The sequence below is a fragment of the Saccostrea cucullata genome, unplaced genomic scaffold, assembly GCF_032062105.1.
Source record: "Saccostrea cucullata isolate Sc308-1 unplaced genomic scaffold, CSIRO_AGI_Scuc_v1 ctg13077, whole genome shotgun sequence".
In the NCBI taxonomy this organism is placed as follows: domain Eukaryota; kingdom Metazoa; phylum Mollusca; class Bivalvia; order Ostreida; family Ostreidae; genus Saccostrea; species Saccostrea cuccullata.
Genome location: NW_026920765.1, coordinates 5811 through 17686, shown reverse-complemented (window position 1 = coordinate 17686; position 11876 = coordinate 5811). Strand labels below are relative to the sequence as shown.

The 11876-nt window shown below is 32.4% G+C and overlaps 1 protein-coding gene across 1 annotated transcript; it reads left to right on the top strand.

Moving 5' to 3' along the window:
• The first annotated feature begins 53 nt into the window (after positions 1–53).
• Positions 54–11738, top strand: LOC134257156 (uncharacterized). The gene is made up of 7 exons (XM_062739801.1): positions 54–94; positions 1099–1218; positions 1537–1632; positions 2396–2515; positions 10120–10260; positions 10469–10717; positions 11048–11738. Exons 2-7 carry the CDS (start codon positions 1149–1151, stop codon positions 11260–11262), a joined length of 891 nt encoding a protein of 296 aa, XP_062595785.1. The 5' UTR covers positions 54–94; positions 1099–1148; the 3' UTR covers positions 11263–11738.
• Positions 11739–11876: the final 138 nt, after the last annotated feature.

The following is an 11876-nucleotide window of genomic DNA, read 5'->3' as shown; positions in this document are numbered from 1 at the left end:
CCAATCAGATTACGTGTTTCAAAGCATGTGTCGGTGTGAATATAAACATGTCAGACGCCAGTACATGTAACAAGGAGATTAAACGCTTTCGAAAGTAAATGGTTGAGTATTGATTATTTAATAATTTTGTTTTCCATTTTAACTACTAGCTGTTGAAGTATAACATCATGTGAAAAGTGTTGTTACAATTTGCATTTTATTATGAGTGTTTATATTTGATGGAGACAAGAACGAAAGTGTCAAAAGTGTTGTAAAATTCCTGATCATTTCATAAAACGGTTATTAACTTTTGAATTCAGTCTACTCGTGATTATACAGACCTGCCCAGGTATTCGTTAACCTCGGCCTTCGGCCTCGGTCAACCAATACCTGACCAGGTCCGTATAGTCACGAGTAGACCTAATATGTTGACGGTGCGACCGTTAGGGCGAGCACAGAACTTATCCAGTCTCCATTTAGATCGGACTCGTCAAACCCACGTGACATTCCGTGCGTATAACACTCTGACGTCACATGACGTCGTTTGCATGTTGCTTTACCAAACCGAAGCCTGAACAGGGCTGATTTCAATCAGTTTATGACAATTCTTCTGTGATAAACATATAAATTCATAAAATCAAGGCAAGTTAATTTTTCTTTTAACTTTTGTCGTTATTCTCGCGAGAACGTGGCTTTAGCGTCTGTGTACGAAGCGATGCATTGTGGGTCAAAATTACTGCGGAAAAAAAAATTTATGGAATGAATGTGCAGTAGTCCGAATTTTCTCTTCGCTCAGGCGTTGTCGTTAGAGCTCGCAGTTACGAGCGTTGGGACTCTCGCTGCGCTCGCTATAATTTGATTTTAAATACATGTACATAAAAAGGTTAAACATTATATTTGTAATTGCATTCTGCTGATCAAGTGTATGCTTGATGTACAGTAGTTTTTTCCTGAAAATAGTGCTGTGATATTTTAGAAGTTCGGCTATGTTATTATAGTTCACAATCTTAACATAAAGTCATGTACATGTATGCATCTATTATACAAATAATTAATTTCATGTGTGTGGAGATGACTGACACATTTGGCTGTACAAATTCTGTATTGTTTCACAAACAGGAGAGTCTTTGCTGACATTACCATCACGGATATACAGCAATGGTGGAGCTATGTATGGCGGATCTGGTTTACGATATAGTGGGAGTTATTCTAGTCTTTTTAATCAAATGAGTCGATTTGGTACGTAAATGTAATAATAAAGAATCAAGAAATTTCCTGGGGTCCTAATTTTCCTGGAACATTGGTTTTCTAATCCAGAAATGACCATCCTCGCCGAATTCATAAACTAGAGCTACAAAGTTATAATTCCTTCTGTTTAAGTAAAGTTGAATACACAATTTTCGATCCCACAATCTTTATAATTTGAGCAATCCACGAAATTTGTCTTCGTGAAAGTGATTGATTCCAAGGTACATTAAAAAAATTTTGTAGTATGCAAATTCAGTATGTTATTTCAATCTAACTTACGATTAGCTTAAATTTTTTTTATCTATTTAGCTTATTACCTTTCTCACATCTCATATTATGCAGCCATCACAAATTACAAATCTACAACTACCACTACCCGATCACCTCTTTCATCGGTAACTCAAGGCAAATTTGTTAAATCCCATACTTTTTTAAATGCTACAACAAAACATATTTGAAAATAAAAAGATTAAAATGTTTCGCATTTCTAAGGGGACATGGTGTCTTACCTTTCAAGAGATTTATACGGTATAAAGAGAAATTTTTAAATGAGTTGTTTAGTGTTATTCGAACTTTCCTCTTTGGACAAAGGACTGGACTATAGGAGAAGTCTAGCATTTAAGAAAGTTTATGATTAAATTGTTATTCTTAAAAAATAAAAAAGGTAAACTTCACTCGGAAATTGTCTGTGTACATTGTTTATGAGTAATCTAAAGGCAGCATAAATTCATGAATGAAGTTCAACGTTTTGTCAGATGAGTGAAATGAGTTTATAATAATTGTGTATCAATAATGAAAAAAAATTATTTTATTATGGCGATAATAATAATATTAATGATAGTTTAAGTTCCGGGTCTGTTTGGTACGTAAATGTAATAATAAGGAATCAAGAGATTCCATGGGGTCATAATTTTCCTGGAACTTTGGTGTCCTAATCCAGGAATCACCATCCTCGCCGAAGTCATGAACTAGGGCTACAAAGTTATTTTTCCTTTCGTTTAAGTATAGATGAATACACAATTTTCGATCTCACAATCTTTAGAATTTAAGCAATCCAGGAATTGTTCTTCGTGAACATGATTTATTCCAAAGTACATTTGAAGTATGAAAATTCAGTATGTTATTTCAATTTTTAATTTACGATTAACTGATTTTTTTATCTATTTAGGTAATTTCCCTTTTCAAACATCATATGGTTCAACTATGGCTAGGAAAAGAAAAATTAATCCCCTGAAAGACAAATCTACAACTACCACTACCCGTTCACCTCTTTCATCGGTAACTCAAGGTATGTTGGTTCAATTCCATACTTTTTTTTCAAATGCTACAAAAACATATTTGAAAATAAAAATATTAAAATGTTTTGTATTTCTAAAGGGGCATGGTGTCTTAGCCTTCAAATTACAAGAGATTTATACGGTATAAAAAGCAGTTTTCTGTTTAGTTTTAAGTGTCATTCGAGCTTTGCTCTTTGGACAAAGGACTGGACTATAGGAAAAGTCTAACATTTAAGAAAGTTTATGATTAAATTGTTATTCTTAAAAAATACAAAAGGTAAACTTCACTCGGAAATTACCTATGTACAATATTGATGAGTAATCTAAAGGCAGCATATAATCGTGACTGAACTTTCTGTCTGATGAATGAAAGGATTTTAAAATAAATGTGTATCAATAATGAAAACTAATTATTTTATTATGGCGATAATAAGTTAAGTTTTAGCAGACACGAAAATTTGAGCACTTAGTTTGACGCTTGGATAAATATTTACAATTTATATGAAAAAACATCCAAAAAATCTGCAAGTATAACCACTTTACAACATCAAAATTTGAATTGTTTGAATCGTTATTTGAAATCCTTAAGATACAGATATATACACTGTAACCAAAACTGTATAGATTACTCAGGAAAAGAAATTTTAAGGGGGCCGAATGTGGTTTTCATTGCGCAATGTTTCGCGCATCATAGTAAAATGAAGCGTACTTACTGTTTTAAAGCAAATTTTTCTTTTTATCAATGAAATTTAACAAATATTTATTAATACAATTTTATATAACTTATTTTTTAACCGATTTTGCAATTCATAGGTAGGTTGATGTCGTTACAGTGTGTTTTTGACGTTATGATAATTGACTTTTAAAGGGGTAATAAAAGTATCATTTGTAAGTCTCATTATATTAATTACATTCTAGAAGAACTTGGATTTAATTCTACAAGTGATAATCCTACTTATACTCATAATTCCCTTTCTAAGGAAGAAATTCTTCATAATCACCTGTCAGTTTTGAATATTTTTAATATTCCACAGAGCCAAAATGAATTTGAGCTACCTCATATATATTGGTTTCTGAAACTTCATAAGAATCCTTACAAACAAAGATACATTGCAGGTTCCAGAAAATGTTCAACCAAGCCTCTTTCGTTACTCCTCACTAAGATATTGACAGTAGTGAAGGAAAAACTTCAAGAGTACTGTGCAACTATATATTCAAGAAGTGGTGTGAATCAGATGTGGATACTAAAAAATTCTAAAGAACTTTTGGACAATTTGAAATCACAAGACTTTACAAAAATCAACAGCTTAAAAACTTATGACTTTTCAACTTTATACACAACAATTCCCCACGACAAATTAAAATCCAGGCTTTTTGATATCATTGACAGCTGCTTCTTCAATAAAATTGGAACTCGTAAATTTACTTACCTCGTCATTTGTAAAATTATTTTGTTAAAATAGATTCTGATTACACAATAAGTACTCCTAAGTTGACCAGAAAATCCAACAATCTATTGGAATACCCATGGGTACAAATTGCGTTCCGTTATTAGCAGACTTATTTTTATATTCATATGAAGCAGATTTTATGCAAAATCGTATGCGTGAAAAGAGGAAAACACTTGCTGTGGCCTTCAACTCGACATTTAGATATATCGACGACGTATTAGCTATTAATAATGGTATTTTCCATTTCTATGTCGATTCGATATATCCTGGTGAGCTTGAGATAAAAGATACCACAGAGTCCGACACTTCTGTTTCATACTTGGATATTATACTTGAAAAAGGCACTAATGGTAATCCAAAAATTAAGCTGTATGATAAACGTGATGACTTTAACTTTTCTATCGTCAACTTCCCTTACTTATGCAGCAATATAGCTTGAAGTTCATCACCTGCAAACGGAGTATATATATCTCAGTTGATTCGATACGCAAGAGCATGCTCTACGTATGAACAATTTCTAAAACGAGGTAAATTATTGACAAGCAAGTTGATGAAACAAGAATATCAACAGTCTCGATTAAAGTCATCATTTCGTAAGTTCTATGGTCGATACAATGACCTTGTTTGCAAATACAATTTACCATTTATTCAAATGCTGACTGATGTTTTTCATACCAATTGTTAGTCCATTATTTATACACTGAATTGAATTGACGACGGATTTTTTTCCGTTATTTCCTCATCATGACAAATAGCACGGCGAGTGTGACCGGTCGGCAGGAGATGCTCACTCCTCCATGGCACCTGATCCCACCTCTGATGTTTCGGGGGTCTGTGTTTGCTCTGCCCTTTTTTGTATTGTTTTATGAACTTTGATATTGAATACTGTTCGTTATCTCCTTATCCTTCATTAAAGAAAAAGTAATAAACATACCCTCTTAGAATTTAAAACATACAAATTTGAGAATATCTCCATTATTTTTATTATAATTTCATATTTTGTAGTACTCTATAAAAACAGGAAAAATCGTTAATTTTTGGCATTTTGAGATGTCCCGTTTGGTAACAAGACGGTAGAATTTTATTATACCCGCACTTTCTAAAGAAAGTTCGGATATATTGTTGTTACTCATGTCCGTCCGTCCGTCCGTACGTCTGTCACACTTTTCTTCCCTGAACTCCTCCTACATTTTTCACAGTAGCTTAATCATCTTTTGGGAGATGGTTGGGGGTGTCATGTAGATGTGATGTGCAGTAAGGTTTCGGAATTTTGATTTTGCCCCAGAGGATCAAATGGGGGTCGAAAAATGACGTTTTTTTATGCTAAAAGCCCCGTCTTCCCTGAACTCCTTCTACATTTTACTCAGCAGCCTAATCATCTTTTGGGAGATGGTTGGTGGTGTCATGTAGATGTGCAGTAAGGTTTCGGAATTTTAAATTTGCCCCAGGGGATCAAATGGGGGTCGAAAAATGACGTTTTTTATGCAAAAAGCCCCGTCTTCCCTGAACTCCTTCTACATTTTACTCAGCAGCCTAATCATCTTTTGGGAGATGGTTGGTGGTGTCATGTAGCTGTGCAGTAAGGTTTCGGAATTTTCATTTTGCCCGGGGAGGGGAGGGGGAGGTGTCAAATTGGGGTAGATTTTTTTTTTTTTTTTTTACATATATTTGATATGTTTAATCACCCTGCTTTCAAGAACTTCCCTAATATTTTATGCTGCAATAGCTTTAAACCATGATCATTTAGAAAATGATTGGTTTGTTTTGCGTATGTGTAAAATGGTTTCAAAATTTGAATTTTCATGTGGATGGCAAAAAGGGGCAGGAAAAATATGGCCCCTGCCTAACCCTGGGGGTCATGATTTGTACAAACTTGAATCTACACCTCCTGAGAATATTTCCATATTAATCATGCTCTTGGTGTTCTTGAAAAGAAGAATTTTGAAGATGTGTTTCCTTTTATTCCTAAATAAAACTTTGATCCCTAATTGTGGTCTGAGGTGATGACTTGAAAAACTAGAAATATGTCTATAGGACATGAATGTCCCACCAGATGTGTATTACTAATGGTATATGAAAATTTGTATTAGTGTGTAAAGTTTGATGAAAATATCTTAAACAGTTTTTTTTTCAGAATTGAAACTAAGATATAAATAAATTGGATATAGATAATAAATTCTCATCAAATTATGTATAAGTACATGCTAAACATAAAAATGTCTTAAATTATTTCTTTAAAACTAAGCAAAATACAAATTAAAGAGGAGGGAGGTCAAGGTCACAGGAATGTGCAAGATGAAATTTTTGATGCAGCTGAATAGCTCTCACTAATACATATCAGCATATCATGTTTGATAAAAATATCTTGAATGATTTAATGAAACTGAGCTTAACACTTCTTTTTAAGAAAAGAGAGGTCAAAGGAAAGGTTGGGGTCAAAATGTTGTTCTAGTTGAAAAGCTTACATCAGTGTGAATTTACTATTAGCATATGAAGTTTGATAAAAATATAATTAATGGTTTATTTAAAACTTAGATAAACACATATTTTAAAAAGTGAGGTCAAGGTCAAAAGAAAATTCAAGGTCAAAATAAGTTAATGCAATAATAGCTCTCATCAGTATGTATTAGCATATGAAGTTTGATAAATATATCTTGAATTGTTTATTCAAAACTGATCTAGTCTAAGACATTAATTTTAGAAAAGTGAGGTCAAGGTCACAGGAAATGTCAAGGTAAAAAAAGAGTGAAGCATTGTAAAGTTTACATCAGTACGTATCATCATGTGAAGTTTCATTACACAATTTGAATCATTATGGTTTCTTTAAAATAAAGCTAAACACTAATTATAAGAAAAGTTAAGTGAAGGTCAAAGGAAAGTCAAGGTCAAAAAATATTGCTGCAGTTGGATACTTCACATCAGTATATGCATCAACATATGAACTTTGATAAAAATATCTAGAAAGTTTCTTTGAGCTCGATGGAAAGACAGATGGAAGGGTGGAGGATGGACATGACAAAAACTATACATGTATTCCTAATCATGGCGTAGCATAAAAAACTTGAATCTACATTATATGAAGATGTTTCCATATCAAGATTATACAAGCAAATTCAAAGAATTGTGGTCATCTGCTTTCTGTGTTTAAGTGAATGGGATGCCATAGTTTATGGCAGATTGTGTGTCAAATATGCACCCCTATCATATGTCACTTTATGAAAATTAGGTCAAAGGGAGAAAATCATCACATGCTCGAAATATTTTATTGCAGGTAAAGTACATGTCAAATATGAAAGTCGCATGTCTTTTCAATCAAAAGTTATATATATATAAATATATAATATAATATTTTTGAAAAGTAGGTTAAACTTCTAGGTCAAGCACACAGAGTCAAAAGTCATGATATATTTAGAACAGTCTTTTCACGTGTAATATACATGTATAATTTAAATGCCATATCTTTTCTCTTTCAAAATGATTAATTTAAAATGTTATTTTTTGGAAAGTAGGTAAAACTTTAAGGTCAAGGTCTAACTTGGGTTAAAAAATCATAGTACATTTAGAAAGTTTTGTGGTAATGTACATGTGAAATATGAAAGCCCTATCACTTATTATTCAAAAGTTATGATTAAGGTTAAATTTATTGTGACAGATGCACATACTGTCAAAGATGGCCAGACTGACAGACAAATAAGATTTAATGTTCCCTCCCTTTCCCCAAAAACGGGGGACAATAATGCCCTTGCTGTTCTTGAGAAGAAGATTTATGATGGAAAAAATCCCCTACATATTTCTTAACGCAAATCAATATTGTGTTTTTATGTCATTTAATTGTTTGTTTGTTGTTAAACACCCTCTCAGGAATTTTTCACTGAAATGGAGACACCACCACTTGAAAAATAATGAGGACAAGTCAGATTTGAGGTCAACATTCATTTTAGGAGTTTTCAACCATTAAGACGTAAAGAGACATGAACTCGATCCTTCCCCTCACCCCTTCCCAGACCCCTGTGTATTCATGACATGTATGCAAACTACTACTTGTTTTTACATTTAAAAAAAATGTTAATAGCCTATATACAAATACTTTAATGTGGTCCATCTCTTTGAATGATTTTCATTCCTAATTCTAGGAGGATAGGTTGATGAATAAAATGTCAAGCAATCTTATCATTGATGCACTTTTATTTAATTTAATGCAGTCATATTGTGAACATTTCCAGTTAGAATCATTAGGAGAGTGGGGATGACCTCCAGGGGGTTCAAAACCTTTATACCATTAAATTTACATAACATAATAACACAAAAAGCAAAATTATTTATAGTCAATAGAAAAAGTTTCCTACTATTTAGGAGTCACATGATCATTTGTCATTACTGTTTACAGGGACAGGGAGTGGATTGGGAGATCCCCCCCCCCCCCCCGAATTTGCAGGACTATAATATATACTGAAGCAAATAAAAAAGACTTTGGATGCCCTCCACCCTAGAAAACAGACACCACCATAACTTCTCCTTTTATTTGCTTCTCAGGAAATTCTGGTCTGGAAATCCCCCTCCCTCCCAGAAAAAAATTCTGTATCTTGTTACTGAATGTAACGTCGATAACGGGCAATAACTCTTCAGAATGTGAAATCCGTCTTATTGCAGCATCGGATGACCTTTGATCCTTTAAACTTTAACCTAACCAGTTGCATTTCAGACTATTTTACCCAAATCTATACCAAAACTTGTACTTACCGACTGCCATAGGCACCGTCAACTTGAAATATAATCCAATTAAAACACAAAATAATAATTCCAACTGACATACATGCAATGATGTGTACACAACACTAATACTGCACGTGCAGTGAGCTATCTAAAAATGATAATAGTAAAACTAGTATTTAAGTTGGGTACGTGACGCAAGCCCAATGTGATGCAGGTCTTCAGATACATTTATAGTATAAGAACAAATTTAAAATGATTATTTACAAAAGATGTTTTATCTTAACTTTGCCATCTAGGCCTATTTCCAAAAACAGGAAAATAGGATGTGTTTGTGTGTGAGTGTGTGTGCTGATGGGAGAGGGGTGGGGGTTGACTAAATTGATTGGGTATATGGCAGCTTTCAAGGTGTTTCTGCGTAATCAAATATAAAAAAAGTTTGTACATTTGAAAAAATCATCAAAAATGCTTTACACTAATTTGAATAATATTATTTGTTGTTATCTATATGAGAAAATAGATTTAAAAAGTTCCAATTATGGGCCACAAATTTATATCCCCCCCCCCTTATCAAACCTAATTTACATCATTAATTAAATTCTGTTGTTTAATTTCAGACTGGTAATGAATTACGAATATGAAATATCTTTAAGATCGAGGCCCATGGGTCACATGGTCACTTGAGAATATTATGCTCAATTTGAAGAATACATGGAGGCCCTATTATGTAAATTATTGAATTATATTGACTTTTTCCTTGGCAAAGCCCAATTTAAAAGAGTGTGCATTTAGAGGCAAACACCTTAGTGCGGGTATTACTGTCTCAAGACAGCATCTAGTTTTATTTAATTTTATTTTATTTAATTAAATATAAGCAATACTAAGTAACTTCTGGAACAATAAACAAAATACTAGAGAGAAATATAAAATTTTTGGTAACCTACATTTGCCATTATCTTGTTAATATTTAATTTTTAATTTTTACAACTACATGTACTGTCAAATATTTCTTTTGAAAATGTAATCTGTATATGAACCTGTAATGAAATATGGAGCTGGCAAACAGTAAAGCAGTTCAAAATAATTTAATTTAAACATAACAAATTAAAAGCAGAAAAAACTCTGACCTCTTAAAAACGTTTAAGGTGGGATGAGGTACCATTTGGAGAAGTAAGCATCTAATGTTGTCTTTCTGCTCTTTATCATAATCGGGCAAATAGGAAAAAATTTCCGCAATTTAGTGTGAAAATAATGACCTTCTAAAGATTAAGCTTATAATTTTTAGAAATAATAACAAATTAATTTTACAAATTAGTCAATTAATATATTTGTTTAAAAAATGACATGTACATTTATCTAATTATCTTCGTTCTTAAATTAGTCATCTTGCTTATTTGTATATATTTTGTCTGTTTTCTGATTCAAACTTCTTAAAAGGAGCGGGGTTTTTACAGTAAGTACGCCAAGCCCAGCAGTGAAGGGTCAGACATTGCCATCCTTCATTGTTCAAATGTCCAAGGTGAACATCTGCTTTGATTTATCGTTGAAAAAGTCAAGGGCCTACAACGTAATCAAGATGGCAAAACAAAATAATGGTAAGTGGTAAATTTGAAAAATTAAGCCTTTATCAAAGCCTTTCATGCATTCATTTATGCCTTTTATAATTATACATCTTGGTTTTACTGGTAAATGAAATATTATTACTATAGGCGTACACAGCGGTATTAGATTTTGTATTGAATAATTCACATTTTACTAATCTACAACCAGCAAAATAAAATATGATTTATTTTCCTCATAAAGGCTGCACCATACTTGCAAATACTGCCAGCAAACAAAACAGGGCCCTTAAAACGTTTGCCAGCTTGAAGGTAGAAAAGTTCAGAGGAAAAAGAATGCAGGAAACAATCAATGTTGATGTAATTAAAAATCTTACGAATTTGCAATGCGACATGGATGGAATAACATTGGACGTCGAAAAGGATCAACACGGACTCAGATTAAAGGCGGAAATGCACGGCCGCCAACGGAAACAGTATGACGGAATTCTCAGTATGTTGATATTTTAATATTCAATATACTTTTTTTAAAAAGCTCTATAATTACTGTGTGAGTTAACATTATTGTTGATAAATTTCGATAACGGTATCTGTGGGTTTACATTGGCAACTTGTGCAACTAGTTTCTTTTCATTAAACTTTAAGTTTTTGTATTGTTTATATACAGTAAGCAGTAGGAAATATTCTTTAAAACAGTTTGAAGTTAAATTCTTTTAAATGGTATAAAGTATAATTCTAGTGAGCAGTATAAAGTGAAAGTCTTTAAAGCAGCATTGTTTTTATTTTATTATGTAGGTCACTTTGTTTTTATTTTATTATGTAGGTCACTTTGTCAATATGAAATGCAAGATAGTCAGACAATTTTCAAGAAAAGGAAAATTAATGGCCAAAGTTAAATGCAGACGACGTGGAAGACCTACATTAAAGTTTAAAGCCATTCAGAAGACATCGTCATCCGGTGATTCCTGCTGGTTCCTTAACAAGAGAATGGTAAATTCCCTGAATATTAGTCCTACAAACTATGAGATCACACCATAATTTTTTTATGAAGTATATTCTCATGCAATGCCATACATTTATATTTTTGTCCATTTCAAGTTGTCTGTACAAATATTTCTGTTGTCGTTGATGTTGTTGTTCATAATTTTTAATGATGTGGGCCATCTGAAATATTTTTAAATAATCTTAAAAAATCCTCAGATAACAAATCAAATTTGCAAGGGATCAGCATAATTACTGTTTGATTAAATGATCACTAACTCTTGGAATTGCAGATATGCTATGTGTTTGTCTCACATTCTTTAAATTAATTTTTCCAACCTATAGCATTCCAACATGAACCATAAATGCGTTTAGTGTATATTGATACATGTACAGTTATTTTGTTTAAAAATTAGAAAGGCTGTTTACTTTATTGTAAATATATTTTTTTAATTGAAAATGAATTTATTTTTTGTATAATGCTTCTAATTCAGATTTTTGTAATGAATAAAATATCAGAACGTTGAATTTTATATTCGCATACAGTTTCAATCAATTGAATACGGAAAAGGAAATGAGAGACTGAGATACAATTTGTAATACTACTAACTGTACGATCTCTTTACCAAATTATGGAATTTATGTCACCGGGGGTTATATCCAAGTACATA